Below are 27,577 nucleotides of genomic sequence, written 5' to 3' on the forward strand. Positions count from 1 at the left end.
AAATAATTAATAACAAAACTAATATTATTAAAAAAAAAAAAAAAAAAAAACACAAGATGTCTATAGTATAATGTGATGGGTAAGAGCAAAACTGTTAAAAAACATATTACATAAGAAATATAAATTGATACTTTTAAAAACGTTTATAGAAAGATTTATTGTAAGCGTATAAATATTAAAAGTCTGATGTGGGCACTACATGACTTCCTTTTACACCTATTAAATTACATATAATCATTTCTTTTAGAATGAAAAGTACATAAAATTTTATTTCATTGATAACTTCTGATATTTTTTTCATATTTTTGGTTATTGCTATTATTGAACTATTATTTACTGTAATTTATTTTTACAATCAGTGGTTAATAATTATTAATAAATCAATATATTTAAATTAAAAAAAAGGAGATGAAGTCGGATTTGAACCGACATGCCTTCTCCTTGTAAGATCCAAATATTTCATTAATTACAGTTTTGTTTGGCTATAACTGTGGAACGAATGAAAATAAGTACCACTTATGTATTTCATTGAAAAGCTCTCAATGAGGGCTTTTTACTACAGTTAGAAAAAAGTCCAAAATCCAACGTTTTTGGATTTCGGGGTTATTTGGACAATTTTGGTCAAGTCGATTGCAATCAAAAGGGGAGGTGCATAACTAGATGTTACAGCAGTCCTAAATCCAAAATGTTAACATCTTGCGGCTAATCGTTTTGGAGTTATGCGAGATACACACGTACATATGTACGTACAGAAGTCACGCTGAAACTAGTCAAAATGGATTTGGGATGATTAAAATGACTATTTCCGTTGAAATCTGAAAACCGAAATTTTTCGCGATCACAATACTTTATTTACTTCGTAAATGGAAGTAAAAATAGATAATATTAATTATCCTGATCGCATTAAGAAATATAAAAATACTGAAAACATGTTGGTATTAGAAAACCAACAGTAACGAATTTGAAAATCCTTTACATTACAAAAATATATAGTAAAAATAATAATAATAATTAAAAAAAAAACAGTTATGAAAATTGATTACTAAAAAGAAAGTAAAATTCGAAGTCGGTAATTGGTTTAGAAAAAAATAATTAATTTAAATCACAAAAAAATATAATAATTTTTAAGAAGTATTCAAAATGATTCTCTACAGGCTTATTTTAAAGGTTTTATGCGTTTATTACCCATTTAACAAAGTTATTGTATGTCAAACATAAAAAACAGGGTTTTTATCCCAATTTATTGGTTTTCACCCCAGATTTCTCAAAAACTACTACAGATACTATTGTGTTCAATTTTTCAAGTCAAAACCAAGAAATCATTATTTCAGGCCCTTAATTAACGCCTAAAAATTTCTGTACGATCTCATTTCACCGAGGCAGCTGAATTCTGAACGAAATCTTTCAGTAGCCGTAAATCGCAAACGAATTTACATTTTAGGACGTATGTCTGTATGAAATTTTTCCATTATTTTCACGAGTAGAATAGGTTATGAAAATCCTGGGAGAACTTCGTGATACATTCTTATAAAGATGTTACTTGAATATTTAAGTTTATATATCTCTGTTTAAATTTATAAATGCATTCTACGTCACATGATAGACATCATTATGTAGTCCAAATCGTCTGAAATACGTTATAATATATTCCGGATTGACAATAGCAGAAGCTGTTGCAATACGTTGTTTCAAGACACCTATATTTATAGAAGTTCAGAAACAAAAACTTTTTTTATAAAATCATACCAAAAGTAATCACATAATCACAAAGCATTAAGTTCGAACTTCTTGGAGACCGATCGGTTGGCGCCATGTTTTCTTGTATTGAACATCCGATCCAACATCTTGGGAGGTGCTCCTCTAGATAATTTCTTACTTCTTCTTATATATGAGACGGAGCTGTCTTGTTCGAGAAGGAGGTTTTCTTGGAGTTTTAAAGTTGAGGAATTAGCCAGTTAGCATGCAAAAAATAAATTCCTCCGTTACTGTGTGTTCATGAAAAAGAGGTTTTGTTCATGAAAAAAAAGGTCACCTTGTCATGGGATATAGCACAATAAATATTCACTTTAGACGATTCGCGTATACTACATACGTTGCATTTTTATCTAGGGTTTATTTTTCCTCATATTCGTGTATTATATCAGTTGACTTCCAGTTAGACAATAAAAATAATTATTTTCTTCGTGATTATGTTCCTTCATGTTCACGCAAACAGCATGACTAGGATGTTATCGTCGGCACTTAAACTTTATACTAACTGCAATTTACATTTGGTTTTCAGCCTGAAACGTTTTTCGCACAGTTGTAAAATTTTAAGTACTAAACTGGTCTTTTTAATCGATTTATCTACGTTGCATTAGTCCGCGGATTCAATTTGTTTAACTTGTTCCTCTGTCGCGGTCTTCCTAGAATTTTTCCTTTTTAAATAAATACTACTTTGATTTAATTTACTAAGCATTTGGTACCGTTGGTATTAATACAATTGTATAAATTAAAGTTCACGTACCAACAATTTTGGAAGTATATATCCGAGTACTTTCGGAGCCGTTACTCCACCATCAGGGATTTCCCATAAGATGTTAATTCAAATTCAAATGTATAATCATATTTAAATGAAAAATTGTTACGTTCATAATAGTCGGTCGTCAAGAAATAAAATTAATTTGTTCGTCAATAAGATTAACGTATTGTCCGTAAAATGTTTACGACTATTATCTATTCGGTAATAGTAGTAAACATCTTACGGACATGACGTTACAGTCTTATTGAAGTCAACAGCAGAAGCTGTATTAACTTAAAGAAATTCCCTCTAATAAATGTAAATAATTGCCTACATAAATAAAATTTTAATTTGTTATAAACTAGCAAACCTATTTCATTTATAATATACCTATATTTCATTGTGAGGAATCGTTTGTAATAAAAAAAAAAAGTGAATTGTAACTTTTTCTGTCTCAAACTGATGTTATATATCTGTTGCTAGATGATGTATGGGAGTTTGTTTAAACGTATTATCTCACAGCTTAAAATTATAAATTAATATAATGCTTTGCAATGCTCTTGTCTGTCGTAATTGTTCTTATAATTGTGTTGCATATAAAGCAACTGAGATATAAGCAAAACTAATGAGTGCTGTTTCGTACAAGTGTGCCGATTTTCACTATAGTCCACATCAGAGCGACTGAAACATAGTGGAGTTGTGTTACTTGTTGGAGTGATTTTTCGAGTCTTTTGTTACTACAAAACCTTATTTATTTCTCCTCAAAAATTAAAAAAAGATAAGATATTGAAAGTGAAATAACACTACGTAAGATTTTTTATAATTTATTTGATTGGAACATTTCAGTGGATTTGTTATAACGTTCAATCGGCTTTGTAAAGAAGGAAATGAGAAACCACTTTCCTTCTTATTTTTTCCATTATTTCTGGCATGTGATGTTTGTTATTCTTAGGAATGATTTGTGATATTTTCGAAATACGTCATTACGAAATTCGTTATTACGTTAAGTCATTACTATCATTCAGTTTTAGTGCAGTGGCAGAATTCCTTCATTCTATCCTATTTTACTATTAGTATCATGTATAGACAATATTACATTTCATTTACTACCTTTTATCTTTTTTTTTATTTTTCACTAAATTTTCTCGCACTAGTTCTACAAAATTTCAATGATTTCTTTTTCATCTAAAAAAATATAGTCATTTTAAAACTAATACTCTTTGCATAAGCTATATATATTAATATATATAAAGCAGAGTGTTTGCAAAGCTTAGTGTTTGTAGTGTTTGTATGCAAAGCAAGTGTTTGTATAGCTTATGCAAAGTGTTGTCTTTTTGAATACAATTGGGTTAGGAAACTGCCAAACGTTTTTAGCACCAACAAATCATCATTATTATATTTAGTACTATTTCATTGTAATCAAATCGCTCGTCAGTTTCGTCGATCGTAAAGTGCGATCGGTGATTAGTCTTTTAAATGAATAAGCATTCGTTAGGCTGAAATTCATCACATTTCTTGTTGAAGTGTATGGAAAATATGTGATGAATGAAGCTAATATGACGTATTGGTGTCGATTATTCAACTACTGGAGAGCAACTGTCCAGATGAAACAAGATCTGGATGTTTGTCATCTTCGAAAAATTGTACTGCTGTTTAACACATTCGACAAAATTAGAAATTCAAGATTTACAAATTTCATTCGGTTTTACTAATGTTCCTCGTTTTATTACTCATAACAGTCATCATGACCTGTATACGGCCACGATGACTGTGTATATATATATATATATATATATATAAAATGTGTGTGTGTGTGTGTGTGTGTGTATATATATATATATATATATATATATATATACAATTTTCTGAAAATTCAAGTATTTCATTAAACTCTTTGTAGTTTTTTAGATTTTTATATTACTGTGGTGTGTGTTTTTACTATTATTTTCAGATGTACAGAATGTTTCTAAAATGGTGGACTGGCTATACTTTTTCGGATTTTACTTGTAAAACTAAACAAAAAATATCCTTAGGTAAAATGGCAATTTCTCCTTTGTTCCCCCTCTGTCCGCCATTTTGTTATTTTTATATAAAGATGCATATCTCAAGTTCGAATAGATAAATTATATTAATATTTGGTCAGCGACTTGGTAATAAAAATTTTAAATTACCATAAAATCAGTACTTCAATACCTTCGTAAATTACAAAATGGCGGGCATTTTTATTTTTCAATCCGTTATATCTCCATAAATATTAGTTTTATCAAAATTTATGTAATTTTTCTAAAATATTAAGTCTTTTATTTTGAACAAAATGATATTTTATTTTTTTAAATCGGTTAACAAATAGCCGAGTTGTGGGAGAAAATTGATGTTGTAATATTGTGTCTGTTTTCATATCATCCACTTTACGTTCAATTCGATTAAATGTTAATTGTTTCTATTTATTGTTAATTGTAATATTGCAAATTTGTATCAAATTAAGTAATAATTTTCTCATAATAATAGAACTAATAATTATGAAAGAAAATTACAATATCAATTTTCTCCCATAACTCGATTATTTGTTAACCTATTTTAAAAAATAAAATGTTATTATGTTCAAAATAAAAGGCTTAATATTTTAGCATAACATAACTTTTGATAAAACTAATATTTATGGCGATATAACGGATTGAAAAATTAACATATTTGTAAATTGTCCAGGTATTTGTCTTGATTTATTGTAATTATAAACTTTATTATCAAGAGGCTTACCAAATATTAATGTGACTCATCTATCCGAACTTGAGATAGGGGTAAACGAGATAGGGATAAGGGGTGAACGAAGGAGAAATTACTATTTTTCCGAAGGACATTTTTTGTTTAGTTTTACAAATAGAATTCGAAAAAGTATAGCCAGCCCACCATTTTAAAAACATTTTGTATATATATTTTTTTCATTTTATTATTCAAGACAAATAGTTGAAATTAATTTACATAATTAACAACCAAGTTTTTTCTTTTCAGAATTTGTGTAAAAGATATAATTACATTAATTTCAATTCCTATAGAATTTACTGTATTTTATTTATTTATTTATTCACTATACTTCAACATATTTGATGATCTAGATGCGTCGTTTATATTCCTCCGTAGGGATCGTACAACCGATAACCAGTATTATCATTTTCAACTTACTTCATAAAATGATCTGAGAATTTGTTCATTTATTTATTTTTCTATGGAAACAATGTAGACTAAGTAAAAAATCTTTTGTAACTTTGAATTTAAATAGAAAATTTATATCAATAAATTCTTTTAATAAAAAATATGTTTCTTTACAGCAAATCGACTCCTATATTTTAATATTTTTTTAATGTTTTCTTAGCATAATTAAGTGATTTATTTTGCACAAAAAAGCCACCACTAAAACTATTGTTTAATTTTTTTTTTAAATTACATAATTTAATTCTTTTAGAGTACTTTATAAAATACAGGTGGTTATGTTTATACGTATTTATATATTTTATACGTATCCATCAAAAGATTTGGTGTATAAGAAAATCATGGAATTAGAAATACGTAGTAGATACCAAGTTTGAGGTCACGTATTACTTCGTTTTAAGGTTCGTAATTTATGAATCCGTTCGTACTATGGTTGTGAATTTTTGATTACATCGTAATATTTCCAATTTCAGCAAAGTAAGAACGCTACATTATTTATATTTAAGATATTTTTACCGGTAAATACGATATTGATTTATTTTTATTAATACATTTTATTATTTAATTTACACCATCCGTCCATCACTGAAAGAAATTGAATTTATTCAATTTGTTGATGGACGTATTATATTTTTTATTATTCATAAAATATACTTGTAAATTCCATATAAAAAATTGGTTACTTTTATATTCTGGGGTTATAAAATTCCCAATATAGATGTTATTGCATATGAATATACAATTTCAGTTTTATGATATAATCTTGTAGTATAATGTAACATCGCTGTATGTATTAAACTCGTTAAATTTTTAGTTATTTTTTTTGTATTCTTTTACTAATAATAAACCATCTACTGTTAAAAAATCGAAAAGATTTTAGGTCATATGTAAATTAAAATTATTGTAATATAACTAAACTTTAATACAAATTTATTTAAAAATATATGAAAAAATTATTTCTTATATAATCGTTGCCGATTTCTGAGGCGGAATGGTACTTTCATCGAGAGGTTCTGGGTTTTGTCCCGGGAAGGACTGCCTTTTTTCCCCATGTAAAAAAGAATAAATTTCTTTATCATTCGTCAATACCTGTTACAAGGTATTAGCCAGAATAAGACGGAATGTAGAAGCCATTGAACTTTCTCTCCTTTAAGTCAATTATGGACATCCAACACATTCATTGTCAATTATAGACACATTTAAGTCAATTATAGACATTCATTTATCTGAAGGAACAGATTTTACGATATTTAATTGATAAAAAACTTAATAATTATTCTAGGGTAACTCTGAAGAAAAAAAAATAAGATTGATATTCTTTCTTTTACAGTTGGATGATACAGCATTACAATTATACAAAGACGGGGATTATGGTTCTTATTTGGATTTAGAAGCATCAATCAACGAGCAACAAGAAGAATTTGAGGATTTTAATACAAAGTATGTATAATTTTATTGTTAATATACAATTGACTATTATCTATTTTATGTAGATTAATAATTATTTATATATATCCTATTTGTAAATTTAAAGTATTATCTTTTAATAAGCTTTAAATCACCTCAGTTTATCATATTAATCTTATCACAATTCTTTATCACGTTTATAATACGTGAGCTGAAAGGTTGCCCCTCGCCAACTGCTGTGACTAGTGTACTAGTTATTGTATTGTACTAGTCTATTATGTTTGCATTTTATATTCAAATTTATTGTATTACAGTAATTTGATGATGTCATCTGGTTAGATAGTACAACAAACCCCGCTTGCCCGTCCCGCCAAAACCAGCCGACAGTTCGTTTCACAAAGACAGGTGCAAACCTTCAACCCATCGGGTTGTTCTAGTGGTGAACACGTCTACCCAAATCAGCTGATTTGGAAGTCAAGAGTTCCAGCGTTCAAGGCCTAGTTCCAGTTTCAAGGCCTAGTTTTCTTTGGTGGTTCGGTTTCAATTAACCATAAATCTCAGGAATGGTCGAACTGAGACTGTACAAGATTAGACTTCATTTACGCTCATACATATCATCCTCATTCCCGGGAATTACCGTTCAGGTAATTAAATCTTTTTTAATCTTTTCTTTTTAAATCTTTTTTCCTGTTTAGCCGGAAGCTAAACAGGAAAAAAGAGAGGGGCAAACCTTCAGCTACCTTAGTGTAGCCGATGGTGGAAGTTTTTGTACATTCCTGATTGTTGTCTGTTGGAAATACGCATACTTGTGTATTTTGAGTGACCAAAATCTTTTATTGTAGAACGACTGCGAAGTTTTGTTCGTTATACTCCTCTTAGTTAAAAACAAATAAAAAAAATGTAAACATTCTTAATCGTAATAAAATAAATAAAAGCTTTATCAAATTTATTTAAATACGTATACTTTCATATATGCTGTGACCTCAAAACCAAATTAATTTTCCAAGATTGATCTTTTTTTTTTTCTGAGTTGCAGTCTGACAGTATAGTCTGATTGTTAGCTTTTGACATCTCGTATCTCACTAATGTCGTGTAATTTATCCAAATATAAAAAAAAAAAGCTAACGATAAAGTTGTTATAATTTTTTGCCATTGGTTATTTATTCTTATTTAGTGGAAAAATAATGATGAATGAATAAAGTTTAAAAATACAAAAAATTATATTCTTAAATTTTTATCGGCTTTCTCAATCCGAATATTGCTCCCAAAGTATTTTTTGGGCCAATTGAACTATTACTATGCTTAAGAAGATATCAAAAAATTCTATTAAGAAATATGCAATAAATAGAAAGATAGCTTTTTTCAGTTTTTTGGGATGCAAATAATGTTATTTTTATATGACCTACTTTATATTTATAATTGCAATATTATGTTTTTATTTTGAGTTGAACATTTAATTTTATTTACGTAGTCTATCCAATGGATAGCTGGTCACCGATGAAGATATTGAGGAATGAATTAAGTTCCAAAGGTTATCGGCAGTTGAACATTATCGAATTTAATAACAGTAATAAAATCGCCTCTGATCTATTTTATTACTCTTTCCAATTTATATTTAACCATTAATTACGCTTAATTTACAACTTCAAATTACTGTACTTTCTATTAAATAAATAAATTACTATTTATTCATTTATATTAGCGCTCGTTGACAGTAATCAATTAAATTTTCAACTCCTTCAACTTCTTTTTTGCAGTCGAGACAAATTTATTATTAAAATACGTGTCCGTTTTATTAAAATAATCAGTTTCACGGACAATAAATTATTACTGTTTATATTTTATCGATACGGCCACTCGGCGAACATAGCTGCTATTCGATGCAAAACTATTATCATAGTCCTCTTCTTGAACTCTTTTCCTGACCTAGGATATACCGATTAGGGCCATATACATTTCCACATATTCCATGAAAGCGATCACTCTATATACTCTTTCAAAATCACGTTTACTGCCCATCTTCTCCGCTAATTTTAAACACCATCCTAGCGTCATAAGCATTATAATTATTATTGATAACTAAACAAGATTCAGCTGTTTCTTAAAAATTGTTATATCAGCAAATCGACTAAATGATATATAGGAGACTTTATTCCACTTAATAATATTTTTCCTGTTTAGCCTCCGGGAATTTCAGTCGGCTATTACTTCAGAGGATGAATGAGGATGATATGTATAAGTGAAGTGTAGTCTTGTACAGTCTCAGGTGAACCATTTCTGAGATTTGTGGTTAATTGAAACCCAACCACCGGAAGAAGACTGGTATCCACGATCTAGTATTCAAATCTGTATAAAAATAATTGCCTTTACTAGAACTTGAACGCTGGAACTCTTGACTTCCAAATCAGCTGATTAGCGAAAGCGCGTTCACCAGTATACCAACTCGGTGGATAATAATATCTGTCCAACTTTCGCAATCGTCAGAGAATTTACAGACAGGAAAAAGTGGATATCCTTTGTCACAAAAGATATTTTAATTTTTTTTCTGTAAGCGAAGCAAGATTTTCATATGAATGTCTTGCTTCAGACTATGAAGCAAGACTTCAGAGTCAGGTATGAAAGGATATTTTCAGTTTATGAAAAATAAATTCGTTCAGCATTACTAAATCTTTGATTCCTTTACATACACCTGCTTACATAAATAATTTAGAAGATCCTGGATTTAATTCCAGACAAAAATCTTAAATTTTCAAAATAATTACGACGAAAAATTTATATCTCACTCGAAAAAATGTAAAACTAAGGTATGAGTATAATTTAAAATAATTATCTTTTTATATATATATTTCCCCCTAATGGGTGCGTTGCAATATGTTCAACTAGTGAACAATAAGCAGCTCCCTCCCACGGCCCAGTGAGATGAGAATGATATGCATGACATGTAAGTGAGGTGTAGGCTCAGGCTTACGTCTCTAGGTGTACGTCTCAGGCTCAGGAATACAGGCTATTCCTGAGCCTGAGACGTGTGGTTAATTGACCCTAACCACCAAATTAAACCGGTATCCATTGTTTGGTATTGAAATCCTAGTAAAAACAACTAGTTTTTACTGGGATTCGAACCTCAGAAAATTCGATTTCGAAAATCAGCCTATAAACTAGTGATTTGCGATGACGAGTTAACCACAAAACCAGCCCGGTGGGTATCTTATGTATAAATGCAAATGTTTGTCTGTTTGTTTACAACGTCATGTAGGAACTGACCGACCGATTGCTTTCAAATTTTCGTGATAAATTTGTGTTATCCCAGGGAAAGTTTTAAACCATAGATTGAGGCCTTAGCAGACTTGGGAATAAAGTTGTGAATTAAAGGTATTTATTTCTGTCACTATGGCAACAGATATATAATTAAATAAAATGACTGATTTCTTTTTCTTTAATGAATATCTATAAAATATTTAATATTTTCACAACCATGAGGATAACGAACGCGTCGGGAGCCCTGACCGACGAGTAATATCATGAAAAAATAAAACAAAAGCCTACATTGTATATATTTGCTTCTAAAAATGTTATAAAAACTTACAAATTTTCGGGTATGGTAATAAAAATAACAATAAAAAACTACACCAACAGTATATTTATTACCACCCACTATTACTATAAATAATAATAATAATAATAATAATAATAATAATAATAATAATAATAATAATAAGCAAGATACAACATTCGTAACACAGAAACCGTTAGTCGGTAACGTAACTGCTCAAATAACATTCATTATCACTTTAAAAAAGATAATTCCACGCCTCACAAAAAAAACCATATTATGAACAACCGTTTATATCATCTTTTATAATAGTTCTTATGTCATTATGCAAATTAAAGTAAAAAGACTTCCTTGAAAAGATTAAAGGAAGATTTATCCTTGACAGATATTGGTTATAAATAATACAAAGTATATGATGTCCTGCCAGATTTCTTAGTTATATGACAAATAAACTTCCGGCTATATCATTGCTTAAGAAATGCCGAGACACGATTCATGTCGCAACCGGTCGATGTTCTCTTTATTACTATTGCGGCCTCGCCAAACTAAACGGGGTATACAACTGTTTAAAAAAGTAGTGTAACTTTATACAAATGTTTTCAACAACACAATATCATTTTTATTATACAACACCAAAACAAGAACAAAATATGCATAAAAATACATAAACACACAAATTTTTACATGCGCACGTATTTATATACAAAAAAGAAATAAATACAAGAAATAAAAAACAAACTTTTAAACGGGATACTTATTCTCATTTAAGCATCCACAGCTTTTTTGAAGAAAAAAACAATCTAAAAATACAGAGTTACATAAACTATATAAAATTTCATATTTCTAAACAATATACATTATTTTAAAAAGTAATTTCCTCAAAACAAACATAACCGGTTAGGATCAAATGTTTTACTTTACACACCTTTTGTATTCCTCGGTTGCGTAGAATTCAATTTTAACACCATAAAAAAATTATTTATACCTGGAATAAATAGGTTGGCTATTACAATCTGCAGACAAACTTTCACTAAAACTCTTATGTATATGTAAACCAAACAATAAATATCAGACTGAATGAAATTATACGGCGTACTTCAGATACTTATTTATTCTGTCGATGTTAAATATTTTTAATCATCGATTAGCCGAAAAAAATAGTGTACAAAAGTAGCTTATGTAAAACTACGGAGCTCAAATTTTTGCGTGTAACGTTATATACCGGCCAAACTAAACTATTTCTACTGTAATTACATACGATAATATTGTCTTAAAAGTTAAATAAGGAGTATACTTGTAAATAGATAATTACAATTTTCTTTCTTTTCTTTCCTGGCATAATAGCTGAGCTATACAGCAAGAAGGAAAGTATAATGATCAGTCAAAAAATGTTTTCCTTTTTTGATTTTCTTGTCGTTTCATGTCAAATGATCCCAAAAAACAAAAACATTGGGGGCTAATGTTCGTACGTACATATGTACAGTGCGTACGATGAAAATAAAGCTAGCTTGCACGAGGCAGACAGTCGCTGGACAGGGCATTGTATTACTCTTTTCTCGTAACTTTAGGCTCATTCAGAAACCGAGTATTCTGCAATACAGTGTTTAACTATTTTCACAAATAGCAAAAATTCTTTCCACAATTAAAATTTATTATTATTTTGTTTAATTTCAGACAATAATTTGTTTAAAAATATTTTGCGTACTCATAAATATTTCTTACTATTTACAATACAAAAACGAATAGTTTATACTTGTATTAATAGATTTTTATTACACCATTCCATCAATTGAATCATAAAATGAATGACCACTTTTTACAAATAAACGTTATCAAAATATTTCATTTGAGTTATATTTATAAGCACTTGTAATGGGTATTAGTATTGATGATGTTTATAATAATAAACATTAATAATCTTTATTTAATAAACAAATTATAATAATTTATTAACAGCTTAATTATTTTGTACGTATTCATAGAATAGCTAAGTAATTTTTGTATTACATTGTTGACTATAGTATATGTAAAATCTAAAGGAGAGCCCTCCCTCCAAGCTGCCTCTACATGCCTCCTCTACACCACTCGTATAACCTAGCATGCGTAGCCGTGCTACTGGTTGCAACAAAAGTAATGCGTACGTGCTATTAAAAAATAATTTTCGTGAATAACTACGCTACGACAAAGAAAATTGTAACATTATAGCCTATAATAAATATACAACTCATTTCATATAGTTTTTTTTTCGGTAGGGGGAGGAAAAAGCTCTGCCAGCCACCGTCAGGCTCGCACGGTCAGCAGGACGGGGCTCTCGCCCGCTAATAAACCTCCCTCTCTTGTCATACAGGGGCCGGGTCTAAACCTTATGGTATGTACACAGCCCCTGCATGATCACCCGGGCACTTTCCTATCCGAATCTAGATGACCAAAAGGCGTTCCCATGGGGCGATCGACGAGGGACGACTCCGTGGTGCTCCCGCCGCCCACCACCAGAAGCTACCCCCCCCCCCCGGACCACCCGTTATCAAATTTCATGTCTCTATCGATCCGCATCTCCTCAGCCTATAGTCGCCTCTCCTCATTGACCTTCTCTCCTATCATTGTTGCGATTGTAGTGGAGACAAATTCCTATCTGTCGGTATCGCTGAACATCACCTCGATTATATTGATCCTCGAGCACTACTCTAAGTCGCGCCATTTAGGGCAAAAGAACACCACACGCTCTGCTGTACCCAGCCGGCCGCAATCATGTCAGTGACTTGTATAGTTTCTGTTCATCCTGTACAGATATTCCCGGAAACATCCATGTCCAGACAGGAACGGAACTGGGTGAATTCGCAGCCTGTTTTATCGTAGCCATGCGTTCGCATACTTTGTATTACGTCATTGTTACTGTTTATTTATAGAAAAACTTTAGTTTAACCCTACTTGAAAAAAAAAATACTTTCAAGAAATAAATAAATAAATTACGTTATATACATCTTGAACAAAATATTAGGCATAAGTAATTTTATTTGTAATAACAAATTAGCAGAACATATTACGTTACTATAATAGTGAAGTCATAATTAGATGTAAGACGAAGTCATAATTAGACTGTGCAAGACATTGGAAATTAATTGATGTGATTTTTGAGAAACAGTACTTTGGTTGTTGGTTTGAGAAGTCACACCGGAGCAAATAGAATACTTGAAACATTAGTACTATATTTTCAAGTTTGATTAATGTTTATTTAAATGTTTTACGCTTTTTATTGTAAAATTAAAAAAAAAAAACATAAATTTGTACGCTGAATTTATGGTTTTGAAGATCGATTCTGGTAGTTTGCGCACGATCTGAATGCATTCACAACACGATAAAATTTAAATTATGAAGAGACGCAGTGATTCGCTACTCAACTGACTTCCGTAGCGGAGTAGTAACATATCAGTCTTTTAACCGAAAGGTTCCGGGTTAGAAAACCGGTCAGGCCAGTGGCAGTTTTCATGACATCTTTTCGCTACAAAATTTCCATTCCATATTTCCACGCACAAACTTTCGACTTATGTAGTGAATTAATCGGAACATTTAAAAAATATTTTTTTGACTTTATAATTAGCTATATGATAAAATCAGTATCGTATATGGTCCCATGCCCAACTTCCGAAAATTTACCGATTCCCGAAAGCGCGATCCCTGTGTCTTCCTTTAACACCGAAGGTTTCACACAAAGACTTTCTATATCTAACTTCAGTTAGACTACGCACTCAGATCATTAGTTGATGCCAAAAATACTATTGTCACACTAAAAAACAAGTTACTTAAAATTCAAGAAACCGATCACAAATTTAATAAGCTTCTAATGAAATTATGCCTTTCCCCCCCGCTTTCTGATCCGCTTTTGGAAGCTAGGTTAATTCCTATACCCTCCCACACCGCAGCTCCATCAGAGAGATCTCTACGCATCCATCTCATCCTAACAACGAATGTTTAAGCTAACCGGGGTTCTGTGCCAAAACGCCTATTTTGGCGAAGTAAGCACCCAGACGTGCCCCCAGCCAGCCGGGTTGCTATTTTTTTTCTCTCCCTTTCTGTGACAGCTCATAGAGATCATTGCATCTGAAAGGGAGAACATCACACCATCAGGTGCCGGAATGCGGAGTTCCCGCGGCCTCAATGCGCAGAGACGACCCCCACATGCTCTGGGGGCTGTCTAAGCGCTCAACCGTGGACCTATCCGCCCCGGCACCCTCCGACGTCTCGTTTTCTGGCGGGTCTCCTTTTACGTATGTAATATATCCATTACCGTCTTAACGTAGTTTTCGACTGATCTCCATTCTTCAACACCCTTCAGCATTATACATTGTGTATCCTCCGGGCAGAAGATATCTTCCAAACCCAACGTGTTTAACATCTTCCCGTGTTCCTCATAGAATTAAAATTAAAAATATTACATTTAAAATTAACTCTTTTCAATGCCCGTAAAAATAAACCACTTTTATTTAGTATTTTTCTATTTCAATTAACGGATTCTTTAACAGACCTCTTGGAGCGCTTTAGTGATATATTTTTATACGTCCATACGTATATAATTATATACTTAAATAAAAAATTATATTTCCCCTTAAATTATTAAAATTATTATTTTTTGCAAGCAATGTGGGTGGGAGTAGTTGTACTGTTGCAAGCACTCTTGTCAGGATAATACATGACTCCCTTATTTTACTTAAATTCTAATTTATAATGTAATTAGAAATAACATTAGTGTAATTGATTAAAAGAAGAGATATGTGTCTTCAGAAATATTTAATACACATCAAAAAAATTATCTGTATGATTTACTTGAAGAAAAATGATATACGTAGTAAAAATACAAAACAACATTATCAATCTTGCCTTCGGTTTTTTCCTTACATTTTTAAATTTATACGATTTATTTGTTTCTCTTTCCTTTTCTGTTCTTTATACTACATCATCCTTTCTTTTAAATTTCCTTTCTCTTTTAACGTATCACAAACACACCAGGTGTTAGACAGTTAATGGCGTTACCTCGTACAAAACAAGTAACTACAGAAATGAATGTTAGTCGTATCTATATCCTGCAGTTATTTGTATAGCTCGAATGTTTAGTTAGCGATTGCAATTGACCCTGGTAAGGGCAAATCCTGGCCTCATTCTTAACTCACCTTTATCCGGTGTTGTATATTGCAACTTGGTGACCGCCTTGCTGACCGAATCGTGTCGTCAGTTATTAACGATCGTTTTAAGTTACCATACTACTTCTCTAAGGTTGTTATTATTATTTTCCTTCTTAAATTTATCTCGTTTCGAAATATTTGTAAAAGATGATATAAAAAAAGTATACTTACACGTTAAGCCGACAACTGTAACATAATTTTTTTTTCCGATAATAATTTTGTTATTAATTTAAGGTAATATTAGAATATTATTTAATAAAAAAATGTTATATTTTTACTTCGTTGAATTATTGTTAAAAATATTTTGCGGACAAAATTTGCGAATTGTCATGAAAAGAGTATATTCACCGATCCCAAAATAGATTTGCTGCACGTATGATTCACTAAAAACAAACAGCTGTACAACTTAACGTATAAATTTAAACCTACTCTATTATAACTAATGTAGAATAAATCTGTCCATTTTAATTTTATTTATTTATCTTAGAATTTAGTTTTGAAAATAGGAAAGTAACACAAATTATGTAATAATCTGTATTTGTGTGTGTGTGATTGCGCGCGTGCGTATTAATAAAATTATTTAATAATCCACAATAAATTTAAATTTAATTGATTATCAGTATAAATAGGTAAACACAATTTTTTAGGTTTTGTATTACAAGAATACTTGTTCATAAATTATGAGCTGTATTGTGAGATAATTAAAAACTAACTTAACATAGTGAAATCATTTAATAAATTAGTACGTATCTTGAGTGCCATAACCGTAGTGGTTGTAGGCGACTTGACGTAAGTCACAAGTCACCCCCAGAAATAACGATCATCTTTAAGAATAACAATTCTCTTATTCCAGTTTATTTGGGAAACTGAGGAGTGAAATATTTTCCTGTTGTTGTCTTCATATGAATTGTTTTTTTTTTTTTAAACTAGCATTTTGTCGTTGAAAATATTTAGTAGAAATAAATTTATATTTTAAAAATAAAAATCTGTTTTGGTGACCACATGACTTCCTTGTATGCTTATTAAATAACGTATACACATTTTTTGACTTATTTCATTTGAAAGTGAGATATCTTCCAATTCTTAAAGTGGACTGTTACACAGTTGTGTTGCGGTGGACACCACATTGCATCACATTTTTTTGCGGTGTTTGTATCACATTTTATATTAGTTTATATAATAATTTTGTTTCACGTCGCTTAAGTAGTAATGTGGTGTAAGTAATAAAGTGTCAGATCCGTGTAACCATGCACACATCGGTTCGAATCCGAATTTTGAGTTCCATGATAAAGACTGTTTCTTATATGTGTTTTTCGTTAGTTGGAAAGCTAGTTTGATTTTATTAGCTCTAACTTTTAACGCTTTTTTGTCTAAAAGATTCCAATTCATCCATTCTCCGAGATATTTGAAATTATCCACTTTCTTTTTGTTTTATTATTAATACTAGGGAAATTTGGGTAGTTTTTATGATTAGTCAGAATTTTCGTTTTCTAAAACGCGATTTAGTTTCATTTTAGCAACATGCTTTTCTAATTATTTAATTTTTTGTTCAGCTTCTTTTCAGTTTTTAGCTAATAATTCCATAACATCAGCGAAACCTAAACAGTTAATCTTTAGTCCTTTAATCGCCAGTCTTTAAATTTTTGTTCCATTCTCTAACTACATTTTCAAGAGCACAGTTAAAAAATAGTGGAGAAAATCCACCTCCTTGTTTTACACCGGTTTCTATGGAAAAAGGATCCGATAATTCTTCCCGAAATTTTATTCTAGAATATGCGTTGGTTAATGTTGTTTTGATTAAGTTTGGCGTTTTGTTATCTAAACTTAATTCTTTTAATATTGAAAAAAGTGGCGTTCTATCTATTAAATCGTATGTTTTTGAAAATCAATAAGTTATTATATATGTTCTATTTTGACATTTACAATATTCCATAATATTTTTCAGATTAAAGATTTTCTCTGCGTAAGATCTATTTTTCCTAAAAGAGATCTTTTATTAATATTTTTATTGTTAATAGTTTTTATTGTTTTTCAGTGTCATGCATGCATAATTAAAAAACGAATACGCAAACCAATTTTTTTAATAAAAAGTCGAATCAACGGAAATAATTTTTAAATTAATTTTTAGGAATTTTTATTTTTTGGGTGTATTTTTTTTTTGCAGAAGGTAGACGTACAAATTTCTAGCAGGATTTTACATAAGAGTTTTCTATTAGATCCTTTTCTCTCCCACCGCATATAAGATTTTTCTAACCCCTACTGCTCCTTTCATACTTACGTAATTAATGAATGAACTATTGTATTCTAATTGAACAACCTCTGGACAGCATATTATAAATATATTAAAAAGTTAACATTACAAATCCAAATCTGTATGAATCAATCATATTAAAAAATTGAGATTATTTTTAAAAATAATTAATAATCTACTCTCTCTGAGAATGCTTAAAGGGAAACAGATTTCCCTTTCTCTTTAGTGAATTAGTCTCATTGTTTATTCTTTTTTTCTTATTTTTATTTATCTAAACATTAGTTTACATCCCTCAATCATTTATTATTATTTTCCAATGTGTAATCAATCTGAAATCCTTAACTGTATCAATAGTAAAATTGAATAGGAAACGATCCACACATACCTAGACGAGTGCATGTTTGACTGTATTGCTTTATGGAATCTGATATTTGTACGCACCTTACTGTCGGTCGTTGTCTCTTCATTCTATTGTTATTACATTACCACGTAAGGTGTGAATGTCAGTAGATTGATCTGTAGTTTTATGCAGGATAAATTGCAGTGACAAGTCTGAACATGTCACTACATGAATTATGGTATTCAGACTATAACCAGTTTTATTACAACTGGTTATGTATATTAAGGTGATTTGTACACATCAACATTAGAATGACCTTCAAAGTAACGTCGTTATTTATTACAATTTTTCTTATAAATATCTGAAATATTTTTTTTGAGTCTTCTTTTCTATCTTTTTTCCTAAAAAAATTAAAGAATAAATATATATATATATATATATATATATATATATATATATATATATATATATATATAAGTGACATTTATCTACCAATCGCTGGTTGTCGGACCACATCCGGTCTGCAACATGCTTTTGAATGGTCTCCGCTCGAATCTATCCATTATACAAGGATATTTTGATTTTGTTTGCTTAAAAACTCATTTTTATAATTTTATTTTTGTTTAATTTTACTCGAATGCTTGTCAAACTTGTATTGATATAACCAATTTAATTCTTTAGTGTCTTTTAATAAATGTATACACATTTGTCTTGCATATAATAAAAATATTTAATTTTTATTACACCTAGTAATTTTTTCTGATAATCGAAGTTAATATAATTAATTCCCATGAGTTATTTTTCTCAAGTGATTTTAACTACCGGATTTCAATTAAAGTTGTAATTGATTGGCTGGAGAAATGCCCATTATAATATAACATTCGCGAAGAGCTATATTTTTTGGCCTATTGACAAGATTCCTTATTAATTTCAGATTTATTGGTATATTTCTCATTCCATATTAATCAAGAAATATTTTAATTAATTTTTTTTTCCAGGGCGTATGACTTGATTTTTTTTATATAATAGTTTGGAAAATATACTTAAAAAAAAGTTTAACCTAATTACAAAAAAAATGAAACAATAATAAGTAGTAAATCAATAAATCTTTAAATTACATTTGTTGAAATCGGGGCCAGATTAAAAAAAAAAACAAAACAAAACTACCAGAACTAACATTTAATTTTTTGCCAACTTCAGACTGTATAAATTTAAAGAAGAATTTATTTAATATTACTTGTTGTTTTCTGAATAATTTAATTTTTTTTATTCGGTTTTATTTTAAACGTTCTAGGTTTAAATTTTTATTTAAAATAAAAATAAATTTTTATTTAGGTTAGGTCTAAAAAAAATTGCTGATGCGAAATAAAACATGTTGGCAATAAATACAAATTTTACAAACTTTCGTCATGATAAAAATAAAAAAGAATTTATTTTGGTAAAACATAAAAAGAGAACACTAACGCGAGTGAATGTTCTTTGAAATATTTCTTAATATTTTTCCTTATGTTATTTTGAATTTTCACGGGTAAATACTTTGCGATTCAGAATATTACCTTTAACAAAAGAGTGTTAACAAGTAATGATGTCATAATGTAAAAAATGTTTTACAAACTTTTGCATATATATAGACCATGTTATAATTTTTTGTTTCTAAAAATCTCTTCCTTCTACTCTAGAATAAACTTATTAGGAACTAATGGAGAAATTTCCTCCTCAAAATTAAAAAAGGAATCGTCGAAATTAGATTAAAAAAACGATTGTATGAGAATCGAATTGAAAACCCTTTTCTTTAAGGTTCATTAAAAAATAAGCTAAGAAGGACCTTGTGAGAACGGTGAAATATGGTTAATGCTATGTTGAAATATTCAGCCGTCTATTGAATATTTTTGAATAACAGTTAGGCCAGCGAGAATCAAGAAAGAAATGAAATTTACGATCCTGTTAAGAGAATATGCGACGGTATTCTATGTCAGCATATAATTAAAAATATTCTCTAAGCTTTTTAACTTTTAATTATATTTCTCCTTGAAATCTTTAACTTATTTTAATAAGAATTACATGAAGATAATATCAACTGATTTTTCGTAATGTACCTTAGTAGAAAATTCATTTATTTGTAATATTTTACAAAACATTTTTATTTTAAAATTAATAAAATAAATTATTTTTGAAAGTATTTGAAATAAAATGAATTGGTGAAGGGATTTCAAGTATCAAAGTCATATTTTTAAAACGATTCCTTATTCAGTTCTCTTCTATGGAAAACTTAACTTTTATAGGGTTTAAAATGTTAAACAACCCATTCGTCGTTGTAAATCAGCTGATTTCGAAGTCGAGAGTTGTCAGGTTCAAATCGCAATTAAGATACCTTTTATTCAGATCGTGGATACCGATGTTCTTTGGTAGTTGGGTTTCAATTAACCACACGTCTCATGGATGGTCGGTCTGACTTTGTTCAAGACTAAATATTTACCGCAATACAGTTACATTACACTGATAAGTCGCTAAAAGAACCCACCGGATTGGTCTAATGGTGAACTCGTCTTGGCAAATCATATGATTTCGAAGTCGAGAGTTTGAAGGTTCAAATCCTAGTAAAAACAGTTACTTTTGTACGATTCTGAATACTAGATCGAGGATACCGGTTTCTTTGGTGGCTGGGTTTCAATTAACCACAAATCTCAGGAATGGTCGGCCTGACACTGTACAAGACTACATTTCATTTTCATTCATACATATCCTCATTCATTCTCTGAACTAGTGTCTTGCGGTGGTTCCAGAAGATAAAACAGAAATAGAGATAAGTCGCTAATGACTTTAATTGTTGATGCGACAGAAAAAAATCACCTTTTTCAAATTTATCATCGGACAAATGTTCGAGCCTTCTCACTAAAGTTAAATGACATGACAATCATGTTGATGTAGATCACAAAATGTTATTTTTATAAAACGAAATATGATTTTTGAAATAATATAAGGGAAACGAGTTTCTGATTTTAGTTTTTTTTTTTATTTATTTAATTTGAAGTAATAGATTATTTGACTGGTTTTGTGAATTTTTCCAACCCTTATTTCTGTTCTGTGCAGAACTTTTAATTTCAATAAAATTACTGTTTATATGCAATAAAATTACTATTTTACTACTTGTAACATCCGAGCTACAATTAGTGTATTGCTATCCAGTTTAAACCCTCTACAACATTAGTTTATTACCAAATTAATTAAACCTGGATGGCTTGGTATACTGCCATTTAAAAGGTTTTTGCCACAAGTTTTTCTATTCTCACATGCGTATTAAGACTTATTTATTTCAAAGTTCATCAACTCTGTATTTAGCATATAAGTAGCGCTATTAAGGTACATAAGTAATATAAGGCATTAATTAATTAATTATATAGGCGTATTAGGTATTAAGTAATATAAGTCGCACTATAATTCAAAGGTTTCAATCCTCCTTTTTTTCTACTTCCCCAAAGCTCCAGTTTCACTACCAAATAGGAGCACACTCCATACAAACGTCTTCACCAGTTTTTTCCTGAGTTAAAAACTGGCATTCCTTGCCGTGAAAAGTTTAATATAAAAAGTTAAAATTCAATAGGAACGGATTACATCCTTTCCTCGCTCCTTTTTGAGTCAGATCTTGCCTTTTAAAAATTTTTTTTTAGATTTTGTTCGTGTTTTTTTGTTAATTCCTACCAAATGTTAAATTTCTACTCTTTCTAATAAAAGATAAGTTATTCATGTAACTTTGTACGGGAAATTCGGGGAAAATAATAAATAAATTATTATCCTTTTAATATTTATCACGTTAAACCTAAGGTTGAAACTTTTGCATGAAAAAGAAAATGTAGTTAACTAGACGGTCATATATGGTTTGAAATATGGTTAAAAAGAAAATACCCATCTTTAATTCTTTTAATTATTAGTACAATTTTTCGGTTTTCTTACTAAAATCCTTCACTTACCCTCAGCATCTTACTGTAATACACAAAAGTAAATAATTAGGAATAACATATAACTTTTAAATCAAATTATTGAACAAAAAACCCACATAATGTACGTATAACAATACACAGTTATTTCATTAATTTGAATAAATATGTTTTAATCTCTTTTAAGACAATCCTATTCTAAAGTAACACAATTATGGTGATAGAAAAAGCTTGAAAATTGGAATTTTATCAATGGCGGAGAATAACAGAAAAGGTCCTTCCATTCTACATTATCAAATGCCTTATGAAAATCTGCTTTCTTTGTTCTTCTTCGTTTGCTTATAAAATTAAATAGCAGAATGATTCATGTTGTTTGTAAAGCCTAGATGGCTTTCATTTAGTATTCTCGCAACAAGATATTTTATTCTAAACTATGTCAATGAATATTTTCCGTGCATGTAATATCGGACTGATAGTGAAGTTATTATGCTTATCCGTTTCTCGCTTTCCTTGGCAACTACACTCTTTATTCTAATCGGGTTTTCCTTTATTCGATGGTTTTTCCAGTTTCTTAAACTCTACAAACTAATCCTTATAGACTTTCTACTTTTCCTTCTGCTTCTCATAAACAGTCCTGATTATATTTTCCGATTATAATGTAATTATTAATTTTTAATGGCAGACCGAGAAAAGTTTTTAAACTAAACGTAGTTTTTTACGTTCAGGGCAATCTGAATCGGATTTTGGGGAAAAAATTTATTTTTTTTTGTAAATTTCTGTCAGACTATGTATTAATAATCAGGCTATTGCTCTTTTGGTTCAAATAGTTGTAAATTTATAAAAGCAGTGAAATATAATTTGAAGAGCACTTTCGTATGCTTAGCTCGTAATGACTGATTTATTCAACTTTTTCCTAACCCTGATATATTAAGAAAGTTTTTTCGTAAAAACTGAGTGGTCGAGCAATATCATCTAGTCAAAAAAAAAGTCCTACCGCCCTGTGTTAAGTTAATGAGATACCAATTTTATTAGTGGATTTAAATGCTTCATTACTAATTTCTGAAAAAGAGCTTTGATACTTCTGAAAAAACTCAAAAAACATGCATAAATTTTAGAATAAAGGTAACAACAAAGTTGCAATACTTTCCTGGCACTGGTTAAATATTGTAATATAGTGGAAAAATAATAATATATGAAAATAAATCAAAAAAAGTTTTAAAAAATTAAAAAAATCTATATTTTTAACTTTTACGTCTCCCTCACTCCAAATATAGTCTCCAGAATATTTTTTTTTTGGGTTACTTGCACTTCTACCATGCTCAGAAGATATAAAAAATTCGCTTAAAAGTATGCGGTAAATAAACAGAAAGCTATTTTTAATTTTTGTAGAAGAGGGAATTTTGGGGCAAACGTTTTTTAAAAATGGTAAGATAAGCACGCACGCATGTAGTGAACTTAATATAAAGTGGAGGTTGTGCTTTCAAAATTTTAAGAAGATTGACCCCCAAAAAACTATTTATTCCACTCCCGTGGAGATACTTACCCTAAAACTTTACCTACAAATTTTCCCATATACTCGAGTATACAAAATTCCATCAAAAATGTTAACAATGATGAAAATAAGAATACATCTATCTTGAAACTTCTATAAAATTAATCACTACATTTAATTTTCACGATCAACCGTTACTGTAACGGTTGATCATAGCAGAATTCAAAAGAATTGTAACTAATTGAAAATTTTGTTTATTATTTTTTTTATTTACTTTAAGTATTCACGTAATTCATCGTGCATTTGTTATTAAATAATTTTACCTTGAAGTATTTATTATATTATTGTCATAAAATTGTTTTTTTTTTTATTTTTTATTTTATTTCTTATGATCATTCTAGTGCGGAAACGTGACTGAATAATTGTTAGTTATTTACAGAAGAATTGCTTCTGTTTTATTATTATTACTTTTTTGTAGTTATATTGTACAACTGAAATTCATTGACCAAATTAGTTGTTAGTCTAGTTCATTATTGTTACGGCCGAGTTCAAGGTTTAATGTTTTCTGTAAAATGAGCACTATGACTTCGATGAACTTCTAATTTATTTATTTATTTTATTATTTACCGTATTCTTATTTTTATTCTTTTCTCTCTCACTCTTTCTTTCTTTTTTATATAATATAGTCTAGACAAGTAACGTAGTCTACTCTTTTGTCATGCAAATGTTTGAGAGTTTTATTCTTATTGTGGACAATCAGTAAGAACTGTTCTCTTGTAGAATCTATGACAGCTGCTGTTGACGTATACCATTATTGTAAAATCTGTTTTTTTATTCTTACAATGGATATTATATTTTAGGAATAATATTATACTATATCACTAGTATATTTGTTTTACAATACTATATTATTAACAACTTTTTTAACATTTTTTTTTAATATCATCAGTTTGTGATATAAAAAAAAATTAAAAAATCTTACTGAATTATTAAAAATAATATAACAACTAGTGATAATTTTCTTTTTTTTTTATTTTCTACCGTTATATATCTTTAATGTTTTGTCTATTAAAAATTAATTATTATTTTCAAATTGAGTTTATAATTTTAATGGTATTTTAATATTGTTAAAAAGTTACGCCAAAAATATAATTAAAATAGAACGCTGATTTCTCGGATTGACCTTTCCAAAGCTGAATCCAGTTAATCAGAAATCCAGATAAATGGAAAATTAAAAAAAAGTTTACCATGCATATTGAACATATCATTCTAATGTTTAATGGGTTTCACATTTGATGAAAAGATATTCCGAACATAGTACGATGTAATAAAAAAAACAGTGTAATACGGCACAAAAAATCCAACGGTAGAAATTTGCGATTAAAAGAATCAAAATTTATAAAAATTAACCGAAAGAGATTCAGATTTACGAACTTCTTATGGCTGATAACAGTCTTTAATGCCTATCACTGTGGAACATGTGAAAATGCCATGCCTGATCGGGATTCAAACCCGAGACCTCCGGATGAAAGGCCGATGCGCTACCACTCACACCACGGAGGCCGGCTTATATTTAAATATAAATACTAACGTTTTGCAGGACGTTGGTTTTAAACTCGAAAGATGTTTTTTTTATTATTTAAAACCGCTATACCAGCGGTTCATTATTAACTGTTTTAAAATTTAAAAAAAAAACCTGTTAGAAAAAGTTTACCAGAAAACGTATTGAAAAGAAATAGAGTTAAGTTATTGAGTTTTTGAAAAAAAAAAATTCTTAAAAATTACAGTATGTTTAATAAAATAAAGTTTAATGACTGTCAATAATCAAAACATACCTTTAAAAATAGTATTTCTTCCTCAAAAAAAAACTGTCTGTACTTACTTTAATCTTGATCTTCGTTTAAAAGTTGCAACTTCACGTAATCGTCTAAAAAGAAAGAGTTTGTGTAGAATCTCATTCTTTTAGTCGCTCCAACCGGTTCATTGTGATAGACAAACACACGTGAGCTTTGTCGTGTGACGGTCCCTAGATGCAAGCCATTACATCAGTACATTCATAGTTCATACATGATCAATTAATTACCGTCATTCTTTTCAAAACTTAATTTTATAATTTGTAAATTTACCGACATTTTGTCCTATATGAATTACAAAGAAGTAAATTAAAGCAATGATCGAAAAAAATACATCTCCTATTGAAGCAAAGCTTAATGTGAATATTATTTTAGATTTTTTAAATAGTGTATTAATTTTTTTTTTTTTTTTAACCAGTTCGAATAATTGGGTATCCGGAAAATCGCGTTCGGATAACTGGCATCCCACGAATTAAATATATATAAATTACTTCATATTAAATTCAGTAATAATTGCTTATTCAGACTCAACAGTGACGAGTTCTTATAGTACAGTGAAATTCCATCAGTTCAGTAATATAAAATATCGTTACCTTGTTTTAAAATCGACATGTTCAAACTGGCTTGTGTCAGTGGCGTACAGTTCTACTCAGTACGCAGACAATGAAAATAAATTGCTAATGATATTTTTTACTGCAGTAATAATGTATTAGCTTTATTTATTTTTTTATTTTTTTTAATATTTTTCCCGAGTAATGTTTTATTTAATTACTACATTCAAAATACTATTAATAAATATAAAGTTATGAAAAGTTAATTGATTTAGTGGGGTAATTTTATGACTTACGAAATGAGAAATAAATATTTTAAATCATAAAGGAGAAAAAAATGTTTCGCCAACAAATAGATTATTATGCACCCCAATATTGGAATTACATAGTACAAAATTTATGCAGTACTCCTATAATGAGTTCAAGCACCAATCACAATTCGGGAAATTTTTACTTTGAACGTCATTTTGAAGAATGCAATACGTCTTAATTTACATAAGAAAATGTCTCTATCTGTAAAATGGAAATTATATATATTAACTGACTTTTTTAGTTACACTTTTATAGTTTTAGATAACACAAACCTTGAATTATATTTTTCACAAATAAAAACATGTTCCTCAATTATTCTGTTCTACATATTAAAAATAATATTAATAAATTAAAAAACTGGTGTGGGCATCACATGACTTCTTTTTACCCCTATTAAATTATATATACACATTTTTTGCTGCACTTCATTTAAACAGATTTCATTTGAAAGTGAAATACGATCCTCCAATACTTTAATAAAGTGGGCAATTACACAGTTGTATTGTGGTGGACACCACATTGCATCACATTTTTTGCGGTGTCCGTATCATCATTTTATATTAGTTTATGTATTAATTTTGTTTCTCGTTGTTCAAGTAGTTATTTGGTGTAAGTGAGAACGTATCGGATCCGTAACCATGGACACATCAGTTCGAACCCGACTTCATATATATATATATATATATATATATATATATATATATATATATATATATATATTTTAACTTAAATATATCGATTTATTAACCTCTGTAAACATTTTTGAATGATAATGAAAAGAACATAAAATTTTAATAACTTCTGGTTTTATTCATATCTTTTTTTTTATTGTTATTGAATTATTATTTATTGGAAAATAATTTTTACAATCAAAGGTTAATAATTATTAATAAATCAATATATTTAAATTAATTAAAAAAAAGTTAAAAACATATTTGTACATGAAGTCGGATTCGAAACGATGTGTCTTCCCCGTATATGATTCAAATATTTCATTAATTA

General features: G+C 29.3%; 1 protein-coding gene across 3 annotated transcripts in view; it reads left to right on the top strand.

The window, feature by feature from the left end:
- Positions 1-27,577, top strand: part of Fhos (Formin homology 2 domain containing) — a 510,750-nt gene that overhangs the window by 317,662 nt on the left and 165,511 nt on the right. For all 3 annotated transcript variants that reach the window (XM_075373283.1, XM_075373282.1, XM_075373284.1), the window contains exon 5: positions 7,038-7,147. In XM_075373283.1, the coding sequence (XP_075229398.1) occupies positions 7,038-7,147 (110 nt within the window). The remainder of the gene's footprint in view (positions 1-7,037; positions 7,148-27,577) is intronic.

Source organism: Lycorma delicatula, chromosome 8 (genome assembly GCF_047948215.1).
Source record: "Lycorma delicatula isolate Av1 chromosome 8, ASM4794821v1, whole genome shotgun sequence".
In the NCBI taxonomy this organism is placed as follows: domain Eukaryota; kingdom Metazoa; phylum Arthropoda; class Insecta; order Hemiptera; family Fulgoridae; genus Lycorma; species Lycorma delicatula.